This window comes from Dysidea avara, chromosome 13 (assembly GCF_963678975.1).
Source record: "Dysidea avara chromosome 13, odDysAvar1.4, whole genome shotgun sequence".
Lineage (NCBI taxonomy): Eukaryota > Metazoa > Porifera > Demospongiae > Dictyoceratida > Dysideidae > Dysidea > Dysidea avara.
The window spans coordinates 13,120,808-13,143,559 of record NC_089284.1 but is presented as its reverse complement, the minus strand read 5'-3'; the positions used below and the strand labels follow the sequence as shown (position 1 = coordinate 13,143,559).

The window sequence follows — 22,752 nt, the reverse complement described above, 5'->3', positions numbered from 1 at the left end:
AGACATGCCAAAAGGCTTTAAATAGCCACTGGCATGGCTAGGTAACTTGGTAACGTTAGCACAGTCTTAAGATTTCTCTGCAACTTATTTGAAATGTAATCCCTAGCTTTCAATGATTAGAACACATTATGAACACTGCTTAGAACTCTTTATTAGTGCATATGTGAAACTCCAAACCAATCATATAAGGCAAATGATAATATGTGTGGGTAGGTTTGTGCCTGATATAGGATGGCACATAACTGTAAGAATCCCAATCGTGTGAGCAGTTGTATATTGCTTGTATAGATGCTTTTGTTCACTTGTATGTATGTCTGTTGTAGGCTTAAGCTCTATTTTTAAGCACAGAGCTACAACATACATGCAGATAACCATATTGTCTTTACATAGATTGAGTATTAAAAAGCGTATTAAAAAGTTTCAGCATGCTGAAGGTCCTGAAAAAAAACACTATGGACCATTTATACTCTTCAGGTATGCATGCGTGTGTATCATGCTGCATAAAATATTTTTGATAACCTATTCAAAATTTAATGCACACAAATAAATACCTGTATGGGTGTAAAGGTTGGTTCCACTATGAGGACACACATTCAGTATATAATAGCATAACCAGAGCTTCCATGAATACCAGGGCAAAACATACTATATATATTGTATAGTTAAACTACAAAAATAAGTTCTTTTGAAATCCATAAAACTGATTAAAGAATTTCCAAGCACTTTATTTTGTACATTTTTAAAACACTGCTCATTTGGAGCACTTGAGCTTGTTTCATGTTTAAATCCTTTTGCAAGTACGTGCTTCAAGCATTCATTTGGGATTTCAATGTTTTTGTGGATCACGTAATATCAACAAGGTGACCCATATATCATGGTTATTGACAAGATTCTATCAGTAAGTTGTGCTTGGTTCTTAATCCACCAATTTTATTGGACCACAACATAGATATCATACATGTTGCAAGGACTGGACAGCTTTGCTAACCTGCAAACTAGTCATCTCTCCTGTACCAAAAACATTTTCCATTCATCTGCCACTTCTTGGAGGAATTCTCTCACTGATGCCACGCATGTTACTTGTCATTATGATGAATTTACATTATCTGTTAAGGAAATATGTTTGTGTAATATAGTTATTTTATATTATTGTATGTGTAACATGGTTGTCTAGTGGTTGTGTTTTGTATTCTGCTTATTGTTGCATACATGTGTGCTCTGATGGTAGAGAAGAATGGCTTTTGCCAACTACTATGAGATTAAACGAAAAGTTAATCACTGAGGTTGCTTCTGTTGTTACATTGATCAATGTATCCATCCCCGCTGATAAACATCTATATAATCATCATACAGTTAAGGAAGAGGAAAACTTTCTAAGTACCAAGAGACTTTAGAGTTTCTTGGAACTTTGAAACTACTCACTAAACATCTATAGTCTCACATGGTCAAACCCTATTTTTTTCTTGGAGTGGCACTTGGCTACTTTGCAGGTTGTATAACCGGAATCTACTTGGCCGGTATCCAGGTGGCCTCCAGATCAAAGTCATGCTGGTTAAATGATTATCAAATTGTTTAAAGGGATTTTTTTCAGTACTTGTCCCGCTTTACTTTAGGATACTAAACTCGATGATTTCCCTGGGCTGTAGTGGTAAGCACATCGCACAGGCTCTGCTTTCAGGCTCTACAAAGTACAAACCCTCCAGTGCCCAACTGGAATAATAAAAAGTTTACTTTCTTTGTTTCAGTTTTCTATCTTATTTTCTTTTGTCTTTTTGCACACTTCCATAATGAAACGTGAACTGGTATTCAATTTGGTACAGAGAAGGGGATTGGTGCAACTTGGTACCAAGCTTGGCATTATTTCAGTTCATTGTTTGTTTGTTTTTTGGAATTTTTGGTAAGTTATCTTGCTGTTACTTTGTCTTCTGTGTGTCTCTGTGTGTGTATGTTGTGTGTTTGTTTGTGTGTGTGCATGTGTTGTGTTTTTGTACGTGTTCTGTGTGATTTTGTATATGTAGTAACTTATATGTACATATGTGTGTAATATTTTGGGGGAGCACCCTAGTGCAGGCCTAGCCTTTTGTTGCCACCCCTTCCAATTTGGATGAATTAGATAATAATAGGTTTGCATTATCAATTATTCACAAAAATTACTATCAATATGTTGTCACACCTGCAAAGTAAACTGCTTATGGGAAGAAGCTGAAATCAGAATGTGGATAGGCCACTATTGAACCTCAAAAACACTTTGTGTTTTGAAAGAAATTGAGCTAAAACCATTGAGTTATAACATGAAAACCAACTCCATGTAGAAATTAAGTACAAGATAAAGATTATTATACTTTATTACTGTGCGAGACCTAAAAGTTGAGTATAAAAACACACTATATATAGTTATAAAGATTTAAAAATAATAGTGCAGTCACCCTAATAGAGCAGTCAGTAAGAAAAAAGAGTTCAACTGTCACAAGTCACTTTGTCAAGAATTTATATGCTATAAGAATCCCTGTATAGAGTTCAGTCACTCTGTAGAGTGTTCATCTACAATCTAGTCACCATAGCATGTAGAGAGTTCAGCTACAAACCAAATCACTGCGTACAGAGTACAATTCAGCCTGTGGAGAATTCAGCTGCAACAAATCACCCTGTAGAAGGAGAATTTAATTACAAGCAAGTCACCCTATATAGAGCATTCAATTACATTAGAAGTCTCCCTGTAGAGAAATGAGCTATGTACAACAAGCCATCCTGTAAAGAGTTCAGCTGCAAACAATTCACCCCATAGAGAGTTTAGCTCCATTACTAATCTTCCTGTAGAGAGTTCAGCTACAACAAGTCACCCTGTACAGAGTTTAGCTACAAAAAAATTCACCCTGTAGACAGTTAAGCTACAAATAAGACAAAAGTTCAGCTACAAACAACTCACCCAGTAGAGAATTCATGATCAGCTACAAACAAGTCACCTTGCAGTTCAGCTAGAACAAGTCACCCTGTAGAGAGTTCAGCTACATAATACCTAGGTGGAGGCAACACCTGAATTGTTATTATTAAAATAATTAACCTATCATTAAAGCTATTTCTTGGCTGCCACTTTTATTATTTTGCCCTTGGTCTTTTTTGGTGCTGCACTTTTTTTACAGCTTGGCTGTTTTGGTTTAGATATCTAGTACTATATTATTACATAATCAGTAGACATTACCAAATTCCTCTACAGTTAAAATAAGTATATATACACATAACAAATCTAAATACTCTAATAGAGTATTTAGCTTACTCTAATAAAGCAGTCACGTGCATGTAAGAATAACAAGCCACCTTCCTGCATTGCCTTTCCTGAACTGTGGCCTTAGCTACTGTATAAATTCTCACTATGGAATTTGGCTTTTCAAGTGGCCTTTTTCATTAAAGATGGCACTGTATAAGTGCAGACACAAAGTGACATACATTGAATAGCCATAAGTCCAAGGTAGCCCTATGAAACACACCACACACAATTGTACAATCACACCCAAAGCAAAGCAATGCCTACCCAATGAGCCAGCACTGGGACACCTGTCCACAACTTAGGTACTGTGAGCCAGAGTATGCAAATCCTACTGGTGTAGGATTTTTAAGGTTGTGTCATGTCTGGTGTGGGCAACCAAAGTCCTTTTCAACTGTTGTGTGAGACATGGACAGTTGGCATTTGTTTTCCACAATCATACACTCACTCACACACACACACACACGGGCGTCTGTATTTAGCGGATCACGGATCAACGGATCACGGATCGGCGGATCACGTGATATGCATGCTCAACTCGATTTTGAGCACTGGGAAATATTTATACCCTAGTGTAATATACAGCATACTGTAGAATTTATATTTTATCCACAGGTAGGAAGCCTGAAGAGATTTCAATCGATACAGATATAACTATAATAGTTAGAGCGCGCGCGTATTAAAAATTTAACACACGTACAGAGTAAGATTATTTTAATTCACCTTAAAACTGAATCACTGATGTATTCTTTAGACTAGTTCTGTATTGCAAAAATGAACGACAATAGATACACGCCAACATATTAGAAGCCTATTCACACGTGAGTGTGCTATATTTAGAACACGCTAATCCTACTAGAGTCGAATACAGGGAGTCAGAAACATACAGTTCTCTGAGTTACTTGTCCGAGCTAACAATAATTACAAAATAATAGAGGTAGTTAGATTCTACATTTTAATTCAACAGTCATTAAATAATAACAAGTTGAAAAAGGTTGATCAAATAACTATACTTGTCTGTAAAGTAATCTTGCCGGACAAATATAACTAGTCAAACATCAGTTAACTTGAAAGTAGTGATGCAGAAAATCTCGATGTTCTGGTTGAAGTTTCGCATCCACATCTGGTGGAATCTGCAATGATTGGGGGAAAAACGAAGGATCTTTTATCCATATACACTCAGGGTTGGCATGATAATGCACTGTTGTTTTTTTGGAAAATGGGATATTTGTATGTGGATTTGTAATTTGTCTTGTTTCTTCATGTGCAATGCAGATATTGTAGGGAGGGGGTGGTATATCTGGATCATGGCAATAGCTCAACCTGCAACCTGCACAAATACGGATTTGTTTCGTTAAAAACTTTAACAGGTAGGGTTGTGAACCATGTGGAGAGTACTGAGAACTGTACTGAGAGCCATGTGGAGAGTACTGAGAACCGTACTGATCATGAGAACCATGTGGAGGGTACTGAGAACCATGTGGAGAGTACTGAGAACCATGTGGAGAGTACTGAGGAAAGTAGTGATGAGTTGGGTACACAGAAGCTGATGGATAAGAACTAAAACCAAAATTCATAGTAGAACCCATGTACATATCATTTGCCACTGTTGTCTGAATGTTTGTAACACAGGTTGTACGATCATGAGTGCTAACGGGTGCTGTAACTGTGCTACTCCTTGTTCTCCCTCTTCGACTACGCTTAGGAACACTACCTTTCTGCCCAGCCACTCCCTTGGGCAACCCCAACATGGCCAGTGATTCAATATCTGGTGAGTTCGACTGCTTTTTCCACCATTCACAAAATTTGACCAATTTGCAAGCTGTTTCAGCAGCTGCCACAATGTGTTGGCAAATCTTATATGTGGAAAAACGAGGACAGATTCCACTACATGTGAACTGATTAGAAGGCTTGGATACAACATGATGCGGTTCATTGTGTTCACTTGCAACCATCCTGTGAGAAGAGGTGGGTTGACCAGGAACAGGCACTACCAACCCAGGAACAGCAACAAGTCTCTTTGCTTTTAGCCAAATGTCCTTTAAACTGCCAGTAGGAATCCGTGCAGTGTCAATAAGCGATTTGTAGTCCACAGAAAGTGGATTTTCTTCTGGTTGCTCTTCTACTGTCAACTCTTCTGGCAACTCCTCATGTACTTTCATTCCTAAGGGCTCAGAGTAAACCTTCTTCAGATGTATCTTCTGGGCTTTCTCACTCATTCCAAACCACTTGTCTGAATCTATTTCTAAATACTTGTATTCTTCTCGAAAGCGCCATCGATCAGTTCTGATTACTGCTTTTCGCAAAAGACTTTCCTGAGATTGAACAAAATCGTACATCTTCTCAACAAAAGATCGAAATTCCTGCTCTTTATATTCAGTGCGACATTTTAGGACATTATTCAGGGATTCAGACATGTTTGTGTAAAAATGGTCAGGTTCTCTACCCAAACCAGCCTTTTTACGAATATCCGGCAGCATACATTTAACAACAACATCGGCCTTCTCTGATTGAAACCAACTGTAAAACTCTGGTTGAAATAATTTACCACGTGGAACACAGCGGTGTGAACTTTCAAATGTATCCCATCTTTGTTTCAACAAGGAAAGCTTCTCTCGGAAATCTGCCTCATTATCAGCATCAACTAGCCCTTGATATTTATCTGAGCCTATTTGAACTCCCATGATATCATGGATTATTTCTTTTATGACATGTGAAGGAAACTGAAATTGCTTTAGTTTATCTTCAATATTACGCTGGAAATGTGTGAAACAGCGAAGGTGAATGGCATTAGGAAAGCTTCCACAAAAGGCCTCATAAAGTGGTCCTTCTCCATCAGTGCCAATGGCTTTGACATTCTTCAATGAAGGACGTAACCCAATAATTTGGGAGACAAAGTAGTGGAAACTACTAAATTTTAGGCTTTGGTGGACTAGCATTGCTCCCATATAAATGGGAGATTTTCCTGTTCTTTTAGCTACTAGCATCCGTAATAGGAAAACAATTGGGGTAACAAAAAACTTTCCCAATTTGAATGTGGGATCGACTCCCATTGGTACAAATGCTGTCGGATCAGTACAATTTCTCATCATCTCATCTAATTGTTGATCAGTAGCTAGTATACACATGGGTTCCGGTGCAGCTTGAACAGATCTTACAAAATCTTGACCACTCCCACTCATACCAGTCTTGCACAATTCCATGGCTTCTGCTAATTGACAATCACCCCCCTGTTTCATTTTTAATTGTCTTCTGATGTTACAAACTTGTTGAGTGTTTCTGAGACGAGAACCACTGGACTTCTGGCCAACAATATCACCAGTTTCCTTATCAATTGCTTCAACAGTAGCCACAGGACCCAATTTACCTGACAATTCCTTCATTCGTTCCATGGTACTAGGTTGCGTGCGCTTATATGGTGTACTGCTCTTTGAATTGCCATGGGGTGGCTTGTATATAGGGTGTTCATTTCCAGTAAAATAGTACTGCACCATAGCCAAATTGATTGTTTTCCCATTGTGATCTAAAGAAATTTAAAATTTCACATTAAAAATTGACAGCTTAAAAGGCTTACCACAAAGCGTAAATATGATTTTTCTGAAATCAGGACAAGCATGATGTATGAAATATGTACGAGTAAGTTGATATTGCCCCTGGACCATAGTGGCTGATTTGACGTCTTTGCCTCGAACTAGAATACTGATATTTCCCTCTCTAACAGCAACTATCACACACCGTACTCCATTATTCTTCCATGAGCCACTGTCATCTGCTCTCAAATCGGCTGCACGCTTCAATTTTGCTTGATTTACCAGGAATGTACAATTGTGTTCAATACCAGTAGGAGTGCAATAGCAAACAGTGTCAAGAGAAGCTGTATTATTCAGAAGTGCATCAACAATTTTATGCACATTGTAGGTGTGTGCATTCCATTCAAACACCGGAAGTGATTTATTTTCCTGATAAAAACGTCCTTTCTTCTTCCTGTAACGATGCACACATATAAACACCATTGTTGTATAGCAATGCTTACCCAACACTATTAACTTCATCACAATCCTTCTGTTCTTCCAGGCCGTCATCACTATTGCTAGATTCATCACTATGAAAATTCAATTTCAAGTCATGAAATATTATCAAACAAGCCAGGAACCTTAATATGTGTCTTTGTAAGACCTTGGGCCGCTTCTGCTCTTCCTGGACATCATCGCTGTCTGAGGCACTAAAATCATCACTATAAAATTTTAATCCATCAATTCCAAGAAATGAAACAAACTCGGTACCTTAGTGTGTTTTTCAAGACTTTAGGCCGCTTCGGTTGATGATCATCATCGCTTGACTCATCGCTATAACGAAATGAAAAATCCAAGGATATAATGGAAATACGCAGTTTATTAACTCACGTTGATAATGTCAAATCCACATCAACAGCTGTAGTACGAATATTTTCATTATCACTCGCCATGTGGTACTTCTAAGTATAGCGCACTGACACGGGCCATGTGGTACTTCTAAATATAGCGTACTCACGTGTGATTAGGCTTCTAGCACACTCACGTGTGAATAGGCTTCTAATATGTTGGCGTGTATCTATTGTCGTTCGTTTTTGCAATACAGAACTAGTCTAAAGAATACATCAGTGATTCAGTTTTAAGGTGAATTAAAATAATCTTAATAATCTTACTCTGTACGTGTGTTAAATTTTTAATACGTGCGCGCTCTAACTATTATAGTTATATCTGTGTAAAGGATCTATGGTTATATAGTATCGATTGAAATCTCTTCAGGCTTCCTACCTGTGGATAAAATATAAATTCTACAGTATGCTGTATGTTACACTAGGGTATAAATATTTCCCAGTGCTCAAAATCGAGTTGAGCATGCATATCACGTGATCCGCCGATCCGTGATCCGTTGATCCGTGATCCGCTAAATACAGACGCCCCACACACACACACACACATGTACACACACACACACACGCACGCACACACACACACGCACACACACGCACACACAAACACGCACACACACGCACACACAAACACGCACACACACACGCGTGCACGCATGTACACACACACCCCTTTCTGTACTGTATGTACTATTAGGATCACATATACTGTACAAGTAGTTGTAGTGTATGCATAGTTTTACGATGTTGTACATAATGTGCATGCATGATAGACTTGATAATAAGTGAATATAAGGTTAACGCGAATCCCTTAGAATCCTTTCCATAATTATGTTCAAATCTAAGGCTGAAAGCTACTGCAAATAGAGACACACAATTAACTTTTAGTTACCTTAGACAGCTTGTCAAGCAGCTAATGTTAATTTAGCATGTCACATGGTAGTTAATGTTATTACAGAAAATTCAATGGTCCAATGAACTATAGTCAGGTACAATGAATTATAGCAGTACAATTACTGTATGTTATCATGTACTTGTTGTAGTAGCATGACTTTGGTACAGAAGTAATTCGCATGTGTCCTACACATGACTGTATGAATAATTATGATCATAGATATTATATGTACACTACATACGTATAGTATACAATATCTATGGTATGATCTTACTGTATATAGATTTATGACTAACTACATTATAAAACAATAAGTGATGAAATGTGACCGGGGCCTGCGAAAATAGGGCATGTGAGCACATAAAATTTGCTGACTTTTTCAAACTTTCATGACTCATAATTTTTTATGTTGTTATCTAATTATGGCCATGTAATTTTCAGCACTTATTAAACATTTTAGTTGGCTGTATAATACAAGTGATGGAATGTAAATATTCTATCCTAGTACTGAGATATGTCAACTGACTTGTTATGTGATAGAGTATAGTTTGTACCCACATGCCCTATTTTTGCATGCCTGGTCAGAGGCAAATAGTGAACGTCACTGGAAAGTTTTAGTGATGGTCACTTAAATTTGCAGTGATATTCCACTCTTTGCCACAAATTTTACTAGCTACTTATTTTTTACAGTGTAATGGTTAGTTAACAGTTTGATTTATTAAAGTAAAGCCACTAAAACATAACACATAGCCAACCTAACTTTTATTTATTCATTATGCTGTTACTCGCATTTCATCACCTATAGCTAATTGTGCAGCAGTTGCACTGTTGCAGGGTGGAGCTACAGTACATAATGGGGGTTCATAATATACTGGCATGAAATCTGAGATGAAACTTGGAAGCTGTTTTTTACTGAAATCTTGATTTGACTTGATTTGATTATGACTTTACAGTACTGCATATCATCTATATGATACAGGTATACAATAATTACAATCAATGGTATTGGGGGTACAGTATTGAAGATCCACTAGCTCTGGACTAGCGGCCTTAATAAAGTACTTGCAATACTTAAATTATATACTTATTAAAACTTGTCGTTGAGTATTGGAACATCTACTGTGTATAGTCTAAATATATCGAGGGGTAAACTATTTAAGATTGAGCAATGCCTAATTTAATTTTTTTGTGGATTTGCAAACACTCACAAAATGTATTAGACTATATGGAAATTTTCAAGGAATAAATTTTTATGGTAACCCCAAAACCACAAAATCAGCAAATGTTCTCCCTTGAAATATTTAGGCTACACGTGGTACTACATACAATATGGTGTGCAAGAGTTGTCATGTCTAATAAATGTGTCCATAAACAAGTTGATGTTGTGCTACTTCTAAAAACCAGGTGCCATGCAGCTAGCTAACTCATCTGGAATTAACTATTATTATTATTTATTATTATTATTATTACTGAGCAGTCAGCCCTGCTGGTGTACTCAGATTTGCCCAAATACATGCAACACAATTACAATAATGATTGTAGTCCGGTTCTAAAAATGTCAGCATCTGCAACTTCAATAAGATCTACTGGTAAAGAGTTCCAATCATTAATTGTTTTTGAAAAATAACTATTTTGGTGTGCTGTGGTAGATACATGTGGTAAGATGCAGTGCAGTGGATGGTACTGTCTCGTGGATCGTAATGTTGGTAGGTAGTATGGAGGAATTGTAAGTGATATCTGTTGGTAAAAAACTTTGTGTAATGTTTGTAGTCGAGATACTTTGCAGCGAGTCTGGAGAGTTGGCCATGATAGCTGATTTAACATTGAGGTGACAGAACTAAGTCTACCATAACCATTCATTACCCAACGTGCTGCTCTTCATTGTACTTTTTCTAGCTCTGCAATATCTCCAGTTTGGTGAGGGTCCCAGACGTCAGATGCATATTCTAGTTGTGGCCTGACCATTGTTAGATAAGCAGATTCTTTAACTTGTTTTGAGCATTTGTTTAAATTGCGTTTCAGAAAATTAAGTGTTTTGGATGCTTTAGTAACAATACTAGAAATGTGTGGTGACCAAGATAGTGATGTATTAAGGATTACTCCTAAGTAAGTATGTTGATCAGATAGATTTAAGATGTGATTATTGAGGGTATAGACGTGATTGAATGGTGTCAAGGATCTTGTACAACGTATGACAGTACATTTACTAACATTGAATCTAAGTTGCCAGGTGTTTGCCCATTCTGATAACCTATTCAGGTCTTCTTGAAGCATGTTGGCGTCTTCTGCACTGTTAATAACTCTGTAAAGTAAGCAATCATCAGCAAACAAGCGGAGTGGTGAGTTGATATCTTTAGTAATGTCATTAATGTATAGCAGAAACATTAATGGTCCGAGCACTGGTACTCCAGAAAGCACTGGTACTGGACTCGAGGATTCACTATCTAACACAACACACTGGGAGCAGTGAGTAAGCCAAGTTTGGATCCAATTATAACTATTACCATTAATTCCATAGAATCTTAATTTAGTCAGAAGTCGCTGGTGTGGCACTGTGTCAAATGCTTTGGAAAAATCTAATAGGATGATGTTTATTTGTTTTTGGTGATCTAAAGCAAAGGATATATCTTCAGTATGTGATGAGTTGAGTTACACATGAATGGTTTGCTCTGAATCCATGCTGATTATGTTGTTCTGATTTAGGTGGCTCATGATAGAGTGATATATGATATGCTCCATGACTTTAGCACAAATGGAGGTTAATGAAATAGAACGATAATTAGCAACATTACTACGACTACCCTTTTTATGTACAGGACATATATTAGCTTTTAGCCAGTCATTTGATAAGAGACTTGTAGATATAGATTGAGTAAAAATTATATGCAGTATCGGTGTTATTTCATCTGCACAGTGCTTTAAGATGTAAGGTGATATACGGTCTGGTCCACTGGCCTTGTGTTCATCAAGTGATGTAAGTAGGGACCCGCCGATTATGCTGGCATAATTATGAGCATAATAGGTGCCTGAAAGCATTGAGCATAATGCTAGCATAATAGGTAGAATATTTGTGTAATAGTATGAATTTTTGCTTATTAAAATAGCTATCACAGAAAGATCGATATACTCTAATAGAACAGTCAGTAACTCTAAGAACAATCACATAGCTGACTGTTCTATTAGAGTATATCGATCTTTTCTGTGATATGCATTTTGACAAGTAAGTTTGTGCTTCAGCCACTTATTATTTATCCATAAACTGGAAATTATTAGTAGAGTATGAGAACTGGGGCATAAATAATTGGGCATAATTTGAGCATAATAGGTAAGTATTGAGCATAAATTTAAGCATAATAGGTAAATTTTTGAGCAGTGCAGCATAGCATAATAGGTAAAATTATGAGCATAATCGGCGGGTCCCTAGATGTAAGTAATTGGTATATTCCAGCTTGAGAAATAGATATATCAGGCATGTTGGGTACATCAGTATGATTATCCATAGTTGGTATTGTTGACAAGTTTTCTTCTGTAAAAACTGATTTAAAGTGACTATTCAAAGCATTAGCTTTATCCTTTGCACTATGAATTGGTTGATCGTCTACAAATAATGCAGGTATATCAGGTTTGTCTTGACGCTTAGCTCTGATGTATTTCCAAAATTGTCGTCAGTTGCCACTAAAGGAGTTATCAAACAGTCTTTTATAGTAGTTGTTATGTGCTTCTTTCAATTTAGTGTTTATGGAGTTCTTCATTTTACGGTAAGCATCCCAATCATGTTGCAACTTGCTTCTTTTAGCTTTGTTGTATAATCGTTTTCGTACTTTCATGTCTGCTTTAATTTGCCTATTTATCCATGGTAGTCTATTACGCGAGTTGTTCACTTTGTGTGGAACATGATCAATAACTGCTTTGTCAACTATAGACAGTATATGCTACTATGAATTAACCAACTATGCATTACTATTAATATTTTTACAATAGGGTTAGTTTTGGGTAATATCTATGGTGCAATAATATTATTAGCTAATTCTCGTATTTCGTAATTCATGAAATATTCGTAATTCATTCAATTACGTTGCTATGCACTGCTAAGGAAGCGTTTGGTAAACAAACCGCTTTTACCAACATATTACGCACAGAAGTATCTTCTAAACTATGACTAACGTGTTTTTTCCCACAAATTCTCGACAAAGCCTCAAAGCTGCTCTTCATTTTCGTTCGCGTACGTAAGGGATACGCCCCCTTCCAACTCGAAGCGATAGGCTATTCCTGGTAGTGTACGAGGCTGCACCGTTGTTTTTCAGTTGCTAAACGACTGAAAACCTCAAGGGAAAGGTAGTCTGAGGAAAGTCGCCACACCCGTATTTCAGTCCGCCCATAGTGTGTGCTCTAATATCTATGGTCCGCCGAACAGAAACCACCTCAGAGCAAAGTTCACCTGTGCAGAAGTTTAATATAGACTTCATTTCACTTTTACTTCTTACGTAAAGGCTGCTTTTACCATTATTTAATGATTTTGCTCACGTGGGTGCGTACGGACAAACATAGGTAGATAGGTACACACACACACTTTTACGGAAACAATTACAGTAAACCAGGCGCGCGCGCGCGCCTGGTTAAAAAATTGTACATCCTAGTCTTGATAGAGATAAATCAGTAGGGTGTTCAATAATTGAGGGATTCTGTTAAAGGAATGATTTTGATGGATCTCAGTTTCTTGGAGGAGACCAAGGGGTCCGCAACTCCCTTGAAATCTCTTACAGCCCTCGTTGAAATCTTGGTGAAATCTGAAATCTCTGAAAATTGTTGTAAAGTTCCGTATATTTCCTGTATACTTCCGTATTTTCAGTGTAACGTATGCTACGTCCAGCATCCCCACAAGTTTGCAGTGTAATTAAAAAAATAAAAAATAAAAATAAAAAAAAAGAGCTCGATAAATGATTCCGCGTATTTCCGTATACTACTATCACGTGATGCTACTATTCCTAATATCTAAGATTTTAAATGCTCTGAAGTCTTACCATAAATTACTTGAAATCTTGCCAAATCGCGAAGATTTGAAATCTCGTACAGGATTTTTCGGAGTTGTGGACCCCCGGTCACTACTCACTGCTACTAAATAGCGCGATCAGTGCCAGTCTGGGTCGGGGGGTCAGCAACAAAGTAAAATCGCCTACGAGATTTTAAAATCTTGAGATTTTTAAAGATTTTGAGATTCTAAGGAGATTTTGAGATTTTAAGGAGATTTTGAGATTTTAAGGAGATTTTGAGATTTTGATAGATTCCGAGATTTTGTGGAGATTTTCTAAGATTTTCTCTCGAGATTTTTTCGTTGTTTCAGCGTGAGGCGATGTTCAGTAACTCTCCTTGTATGTAAGATCTCGTTCAATATTGTTAAATATTTGTTTAATGTCACAGGGCGAGGTCCAGGAGGCGAGAGAAGCTATTCAGTATACTCAGCCTAGTGATCAACGGTTATGATGAAAACTGAAACTGAGCTGTACAGCTGGTTGTAGCTCACCGACGCTAACTACAAAGCCAGCTAGTGAACTATGATGCTTGGAATGATCAATCATTAACTATCTACTGTAGCTATATACATCCAAAGCCGCGAGAAAAGCCATGGAGGACCGCGACTGTGTTATTGTTATTGTTATTATCTACTTTACCAGTTAGGCACTGGAGGGTGTACACAGAAGGCAGAGCCTGTTCGAGGTGTTTACCCATAGCCTGTGTCCGTGGACCCGGCGAGACCGAGACTGCTTCGATGGTTTGGTGGCTATTACTGCTTGTGAAGTGCCAAAGAAAACCATAAGATCCTTGTTTGAGCAGGCAGCTCGCATTGCTGTGTCCTGTTCTTACAGAATTTTTAATTCTAGAGCCTCCCCGGGCTGGGATCTTTTAGACCACCTTAGGTAAATTTTAAGTATTACGTATATGTAGATATAGATTTTTTTTTTTTTTGGTGTATTGTAATTTAATTTACTTTTAGTTAATGTAAGTCTTGCCAGGGCTCCTGTACTGATCCATCAACACATGGTACCCCTGTGTCTAGGCCCCTGTATGCTTGTAATGTATATTTTGTCTTAATCATTAAGACGTTTATTCTCTCTTTAAGTAATAATTAAATCTTCGTGCTTATTCTGTGCTATTGAGTTGTATAATTATTATAGCTATTTGTATGCCACTGTATAAATATTAACTCTAAGTAGAGCTACGTATAGAGCTAGAGGTGATTGTAGCTAGCTATTCAGCACAATTTTTAACTTGTGCATGGATTAACATTAATGCATGATAGCTGTTTTAATAACATTACTGCTCCGATAAGAACGGCTATGCCGATTACTGTGACCATGAGGTTAAATAAAATAACAAATGAATAAGTGATGTGATCATTAAACTTGAGGCTACATAGCCTCTGCATGCTACAGCATATAGTTCAAAAATACAGTCTTGTTGACAGAAATTAGTGTACATAGCTATATAAATACCCCATCGATCAATTTTGACAACTCTTACAGTACCACTTCTTCCCTTTCTGAACTTGAGTATTGATACAGTTAAAATGAAACCACTCTTTACATTCTTCATTGTCACAGCGTACCATAGGAGCTCCATCATCTACACATCTGCAATAACAATAAACACCGATGTTGATGAGACTAGAACTTCCAGCTCTTCTTGCTTTAATAACTGGAAAGGGTTGAACCATTCGTTCGTCAAAGCATTTGATTAGGTGTTTTCTCATCACTCCTTGGTTATAAACATGGCAGCTTGGATCCTGTCCATAAACCAGAGACGTGGAGTAAGCAGCTGCAAATAATCCGCAGTCATCAGTACCAGCCTACTTGTTTGTACTAGCAAATTTGACAGTGATGGTTTTCTTTTGTGATTTCAGCAGTTTGGCTAGCTGAGCTTTAGTGTCCTCAGAGATGGTGAAATGTAGGGAATCATAAATGGTGACATCAACACTGGAGTCAAGTGTGGAAACCGTAACCCAATGGTTGCCATTCACATGTAAGACCTGAACACTTCCTGGTAAAATTTTATTGCCTTTTTTCAAGACTAAAGCAGTGTCCTCTAATCCATTGACTAGCGGAAACTGCTCTTTCAGAAAAAACTGCATTGCACTTAAGTGTGTTCCATAGAGCCATTTGCCATCTGCAAGTATTCTTCTGTCAGAATTGTACAGACACATTCCTTTGATTTTGAGCCATGCATTTGAGACATTGCTATCTTCATCTTCACCTTCATGGTCTATGACAACTACATCCAGAGTTTTGGTAACATCATTATCACCTATAACAAAAGGCTCAACCATTTTAGTTCCAGGTAAACTCTCTGAATAAGGTTGCTTACTTCTAACTCTGAATATTCTATCAGGGGATAGTCGCTCCCCTTCTTGGAGCAACCAGAGGGCAGTAGTTTTTCGAATTAAAACAGATTTGTGATTATGAGTCAGTACTTCAACAAAAGGATTAAACTTGCTCTGACCTGCACGCACAGATTTCTTTTGATTGTCATTCTGTACTTCAACACATTGATACATTGGTATTGTTGAAGAAGGCAGGCGCTGAAATGCTAATCTTTTCTTCTTCTGCTCAAGCCTTTCCTGAAGGGTGCTATCAATACACCCACTTTCAATACATGCTCCTATATCATCTGATATGTGTATAGACTCCTCACTAGTAGAGTCATCAACAGTCTCCTCTTCTGCTCTGTTGTCATTAACATCGTCATTTTCAGCATCGCTATCATCACCATCATCATCAACACTGCACAAAAAATTTTCCTTGCCACCATCTATTCCAACAATAGTTTTATCGGACCCCCACAATGTATGCTTCTCAAACAGCTCAGCCATGCCCAGCTTTTCAACCATTAATTTTGCTTTGTCCTTGGCCTTGCCGATTGCTTTATCTATTTCATCATTGGTGAAATCAAGACTATGAGAGAGCCTTTGAGCTTTACGTTGTTGTTTAATCACTCTTGGGAAGATTATTTCTTTATCTGAATTAGCCTGAAGGGCTAACTGAATATGCAAACGATGTAACCTTCGTAGCAATCCGAGCATACCAAAATTGATCATCGTTGAAAATATGCTACTCATACTTCTTGCAGCTCTGAAAGTAGCTTCACAGGATTGTGATCCAAGAAGCCAAGGTAAAAAACATTTGCTGTTATTGACATGATCTCGAATGGTAATCAGGAACACAATCAATGCATGAGCATTCAGCTCGATGCACATATATGCATTTGATGTAATAAAATTATCTCGAAGAGTAAATGATTTATTTAATATCAACCACTTTCGCCAATATCTCATAAAAAATACAACATACCACAGATCTTCGATTCGTTCAAGTGGGCCCAGCTGCTGATCTAAAAAGCTATTTGTGGCACATCTCATAAGCTCAACGTAGCATTTTGTGGCATCACTCTGTGGTACCTCAGACAACAAATGTGAAGCTGCTGTAATGTTTATAACAGCCTGAAAGTTCTGCTTATCTTTATGATTAATGTCTCTTAATCGCAATCCATGCTGATCTTTCTGGAATTTTCTTGTCAAGGCTTGTAGGTGACTTCCTGTTGCTGTATAATCTCCCATCCGTAAAGCAATATTTGGCTTCAGTAAACGGCTCTTCAACTTGACAGCAAGGTGGACAGTGTCTTGAACGAATGCTATATTTATTGGCTGAATATGAAACCAATTCTCCCAGGCGGTGGGTATAGTTGAAGATAAGTTATTGGTTGGCAGTGAATGAGATGATGGTACAAACGAGGAGGATATCTTCATACATTTCATTAACCTGCTATCACCATCAGCCCCAAAGCTTAATACCGTAATGCCACGCTTGGAACATTCATTTGTGATGTATGTCCACCTTGGCAGCAGATCTTCTGCACAAAACTTATTATCAGTACCAAAGCACACTAGGCAAAATGGTGGCACATTTTGTCACAATGGTTGTGCCATATAGACATAAGCATATTTTGCCACTGAAACTTTGCGAAACATGTTTTCCATAGCAGGAAATGACACTGCCACAAAAGCATCTATTACTGGCAAACCATCACTATTCAGTGGTAGCACAAATCCTACACATCTGTCAGTTGCACAGTCATATTCCACTCGTCCTACCACTCTTGTGGCATCTTCACCTATTGAAACAAATGGGGGTGCTTTGTAGCGGTCAATGTGCTCCTTCAGTTGATCAAATCTAAATAAGCCTTCATCAATAACTTGGTACTCAGAATAAATGGCAGTTTGAATAGTTCGAACACATGGTAATGCCTGTGGAATGTTTTGATGAATAAATTCATATGACAAAGGTCCAGCAAAAAGAAACAGTGCAGTTGCAAACTTTCTCATAATTTCTGAATGCCTTCGATGTGTGGGATATTTATAATGATTGCGCTCTGCATTCTTTATCAATTCTTGTAAGATATTGGAAAATGATATTGTGTTAGCTGAATTCACATAAGGAGTTGTCTCCGAAGATCGTACCTGTTGTAGCAATGCAGTCAGTGTGTCATTTTTGTGCTCTAATTGCTCTATGGTACTCATGATTTTCCAGTAACCTGTTATAAGAGATTGTGATGGATTAGAAGCAGCTGCTTCAAGATGCCTTTTCTTTCTAGAAGACCATGACCATTCTGGGGGGCATGGTTTTTTTCAGCCCCTCTTTCCGTATGGAAAGAGGGGCTACCTAAAAAACCTGGTTCTCTGATTGATCACTGCTGGCTAAAGCTTGAGAATAATTATTTTTCAAGGCACTTACAGCTGTCAAATCAATTAAGCTATTATCAGCATTACTTGAATGTGTGCTTACTCTACTGCTAGAAGAACCATTGCCATCGCTAGCTGAAGACTCTGTAAAATAGCCCCCTAAGGAAGTTTGACTGAACTTTTTCTTATCCTTTTTCTCGCTTTTGTCTTTATTTTTATCCATGCACGAATCGACATGCCGGTAAAAATTGGAATTGGAAAATTACTGATAGGTTTTTTGCAGCAAAATGGAATTTCCACAATTGAGACACCTAATAGATACTTCAAAATCTCCAGGGCAACCTTTTGGTACAATATGCAGTGAATAATGTTCACCTTCTTGCATTTCCCACAAGTAGCTCTTTTCTTGTCTTTTTGTCCATGTGCGTAAATTATGCCTCACCTGCTTAGAAACATCAACAAGTGTAGGAACTGTAACAGTTGAGTCATCAGAAGTAGTCTGCTTTTCTGTTATTTTCCTTTTCTTGTTTACCTTAGCAAACTGGGAATCCATTTTTCTTTTTGAGTAAACGTTGACATCACTCTTATTTCGGCATAATGTTTTCACTTCTCTGATAAAATGGCAAAGCCTGATTCTGTGCCCAGGTGAAAATTCAAATGGACTAGAAGAATATGGATTATGGTTTGGAGAGGAAGCAAATTTTCGCTCTATGTATTTCTCAATCTTCTCAATAGAATTACCTGGGTTTTCACTAGTATCCATTGAAGAGAGAACTTCTATTTCATCAAACCCTGCTGACACAACACAGTTTACGATGTATGGTGGAAGCTTCTGTTTCATTAGTCTCATGACTCTTAAATTCATTTTATTTCTCTGCACCTCATCTGACGAGTCGGAGGACGAGTCATCAAGTGTATCACAATCAGGTACTTCACTTTGCGAGTCACTTCGTCTTTGATGAGAAATCTTGGAGGAAATGGAGTTCGTTGAAAGCTTACTAGTTTGTTGATGTCTAACCAACAAAAAATGTAATTATTACAGCTTGAAATTAGCTATTGTGCTCTTACTTTTGAGATAAAGATTCATTAGCTTCCGAATTTAATTCAGCTTCACATGGGGCTTCATGGGGTACCAAGTGATCTCTATTCGAACTTGCAGTACATTTTTGAGTCAGGACTTGATTCAACCTCGGATTCAACTGAACAATTGATGGGCTACAAACAGATAATTCCGCGGATAATTGAGTTGCAACCTCGCAGTCAAGACAGCGGCATGCTCGACTCAGTGATGGCATGCGTACTCACCTTTGTTCAGTTATTAGTCCTGATTGGATTGTTGCTTCATTCGGCCCGGCTTCACTGACTGCAGCTCCACGCTGAGTAGTAGTGGGTCCTGGGGTGCTAATCGAGGTGCTAATTGGCTTACTGCTGATATCATGCTCCTTCTCTTGTTCAGAAGGGAAGCTTGACGATGTTGAATTAATATCCATCTTAACCCCGATCTTAAGGGAAACTGATAGCCCCGTTGATAGCTAATGAACTCGATAACGAGATTAGCACGAGGTGAAACACGTGGTCCCGCACATGTCACCACGATTAAACATCACGTGATACATAGTAAACAAACATTTACGGATAAAATACGGAAAAAAATAGGTGAAGATTTTAAGATTTTCGTTCAGATTTTCGGCAGCTCCTACGAGATTTTCAGCTTGTTGCTGACCCCTCGGTCTGGGTGCCAGTTGAAACTACAGGATTGGCTCGTGCCCAGACCGTTTTAATTTCTTTATTTTTGTGTGCGGGCGGGAAAAAAACGATACCTAGTTTGCCGAGTTTGCACCGAGAAAAAACCGAGTTTGCCCGGCACGAGACCATGCATGCATATTAAACCTCAACCATGGATGAGTAGGTACATAGCGTGGGAGGCATTAAATCAGATTAAACTTTGATGTGAGAGTGTTACTATTGTATCTTAATAGCTAGACTAACTATTGCAATGAAAAAATATGTCGAAGGAGTATTTGTGATTTGCGTTTTAGTGATTATCGCTGTTTGCTTTTCTATCCCTACCATCATTTATGCGACCGACTCCAATGCTGTTCCAACACCGCAACTGCTATGGACTGAAGTTTACATTAATGACTGTCGTCCGCAACAGGTAATCATCCGCACTGATATTCCGAATGATTCATGTCGCCCGAGTGGGCTACGTGCATATGTGCATGCATTGTAGCGCATTATAGCTACTATCATATGGCGGTTTTTTGCTATTGTAGCTACTCTTGAGTTGGTAACACATGCATGACTGAGTGGTCAGTTCAATAGCAAAACCTCTAGCTTTTGGTCATTAGCTATGTTGTCGCTGTATAGCTACTGGACATTGATGAAAGGCTATGATATGTTCTATAAATTGCTAATGCAGTAACTAGCTATAGCTACATACTAGAGTCAGGACCATAGCTAACACATAGACTCTATAAGTTACATTGCAATGCACATCATGCAGGTATACTGTATACATAACTTAATAGCTTTATAACTTTGGTAGTGACGTTCACTACTCTTTTGTAGTGACCTTCACTAGTTAGTTTTACTATGGGCATCTATTGTTATGGTGAGGCATAATATAGATGGTCAGCATTCAGCAACCAATTGTGTGTATACATATGGCGTCAGGTATAGATACAGTACATGCAGTTCTGATCAGTAAGTTAATCCATAGTTCCGTAGGCTCTAATATCTATGGTTGATCACAAAAAAGTGTGGAGGTAACCATTGGATTTCCAAATGGAACACCAACACATAAACTTTGTTGACCCTCTTTTACATGGCTTCACAGAAATAATTATGGCTACTCAACAGCCAAGTGAACCTTTAGCTATAATCCAGCTTTAAAATTGGGGATGATATCATTAATTATACTTGCATGGTTGATTTTCTGAAATAGAACCTATTTGATGGTTAAAGTGTATTCAATGGTTTTTTTTTAAGTCTAAATGAGGTAGTAGTACAATAAAAAACTACTATCAGTTCAATGCTCTATTAAAATAGTGACTGTTCTATTAGAGTATTTCAATCTTCACACAAAATTAAGTATATTTGCCCCAATTTTTTAGTTTATCCATGTAAAGTACATAATCTTCTGGTTTTGTACACTTCAATACAGTGTGAATAATTCCCAGCCTGCTTTTGGTATCAATACTGAATATTGTCCTATAGGTCGGGGGAGGGGGGAAAAGTTGGCCTCCCTTCAGACCCGCCTACGCTTGCTATCTCACTAGGGTCCTGCAAGTAAAAAATCTGTATAGCAGAGAGTACAATAACAATTTTGACAAGTTGAAACTCTGTTGTTTCTTTGCTACTGAACATGGCTTTGTGGTAGGTTGCCACTGCCCGGTAACTCTATAGCCTGATTAACTTTCTGATATTGTCATTATGTCAACAGTATTCATGTGGATTCACTGTGCTATGTGAGATAGAAGTATAAGTTGTCCCACATGCTACAGGTTAATCATATTCATCATGACATAATTATATCATTGCCAATCATGAAATTCAGTAACCACAGCCAGAGAGCTCAAACTTCTTAAGAGATGGAATAGATGGCTTAAATATTAATGCAATAATGCATGTGTTTCATCAAAGTGTACAAAGGCTGAGCTATATATATATAGGACCAGGTAAATGAAAGTTTAAAAAGAAAAGTTAACTTGAACCAATACAGTGTTGATTTCAATATTATTTGAAGTGAACCATTACACTTTGTTGTTGCTGCATATATTCCATACATGTGATAGTGATTTTTACAAATGATGCCATCTCATATGTCAATTTACTCTACCAGGAGCAGTAACATTATCATGATTATATTTTAACAACCTGAGATTTCTGCAGCTGATTAGCATTTGATACTAAAATTTTACTAACATTTTGCTAACCAAAAAAAACAAAACAGGATAAGGTGGTCACTGTATAGAAAAGCACCCTTTCTAAAATGGCTTTCATCATAATTTATATGATAGTTCATATATCAAATCAGGCAGCTACCTGCCTATTGAGGAAGTTGAAAAGATTTTGTACCTCTTTTTTGACTTCCGATGTGAAGAATGTTTATACCTTTTGGATACTTAGTGATAAACATACCTTTAGTACTATTTATGATAAGCTCTGCTTCCATTTTATTCTGACAATTAGCCAATAATAGGTACATACGTAATCATGAATAATGCTTACCACATGCATTTGATAGTATACAGCTGTAGACTGTATACTGGACTGGCAACATACTATCAAACTACGTATGTATATTTCATAGTATTTGTCATATTTGCATATTCACAGCTAGCTATAGCTATGTATATTTGAATGTATAGTATGTGAATGTGATAATCTAAGTCTTTCAATTTCTGTAGCTAGATCCTAACAGCTCATTGTTAGACTATGGGAACTGT

At 37.6% G+C, this 22,752-nt stretch overlaps 1 protein-coding gene and 1 long non-coding RNA gene across 3 annotated transcripts; one reads left to right on the top strand and one right to left on the bottom strand.

Moving 5' to 3' along the window:
- Positions 1 to 3,991: 3,991 nt before the first annotated feature.
- Positions 3,992 to 7,799, bottom strand: LOC136243246 (uncharacterized). 2 transcript variants are annotated; one of them, XM_066034764.1, is made up of 6 exons: positions 7,666 to 7,799; positions 7,546 to 7,608; positions 7,416 to 7,496; positions 7,296 to 7,364; positions 6,837 to 7,246; positions 3,992 to 6,785 (listed from the first exon to the last, which is right to left on the bottom strand). In XM_066034764.1, the coding sequence occupies exons 1-6, from the start codon at positions 7,725 to 7,727 to the stop codon at positions 4,321 to 4,323; spliced, it is 3,150 nt and encodes a 1,049-aa protein (XP_065890836.1). In that variant the 5' UTR covers positions 7,728 to 7,799; the 3' UTR covers positions 3,992 to 4,320. The 2 variants fall into 2 exon arrangements, with proteins under 2 accessions (XP_065890836.1, XP_065890835.1); XM_066034763.1 differs by having other exon boundaries at positions 7,296 to 7,496.
- On the top strand, positions 4,007 to 11,216 carry LOC136243247 (uncharacterized). The gene is made up of 6 exons (XR_010694811.1): positions 4,007 to 7,917; positions 10,221 to 10,277; positions 10,342 to 10,399; positions 10,468 to 10,880; positions 10,929 to 11,037; positions 11,090 to 11,216. It is a non-coding gene; the product is annotated as an uncharacterized lncRNA (long non-coding RNA).
- Positions 11,217 to 22,752: the final 11,536 nt, after the last annotated feature.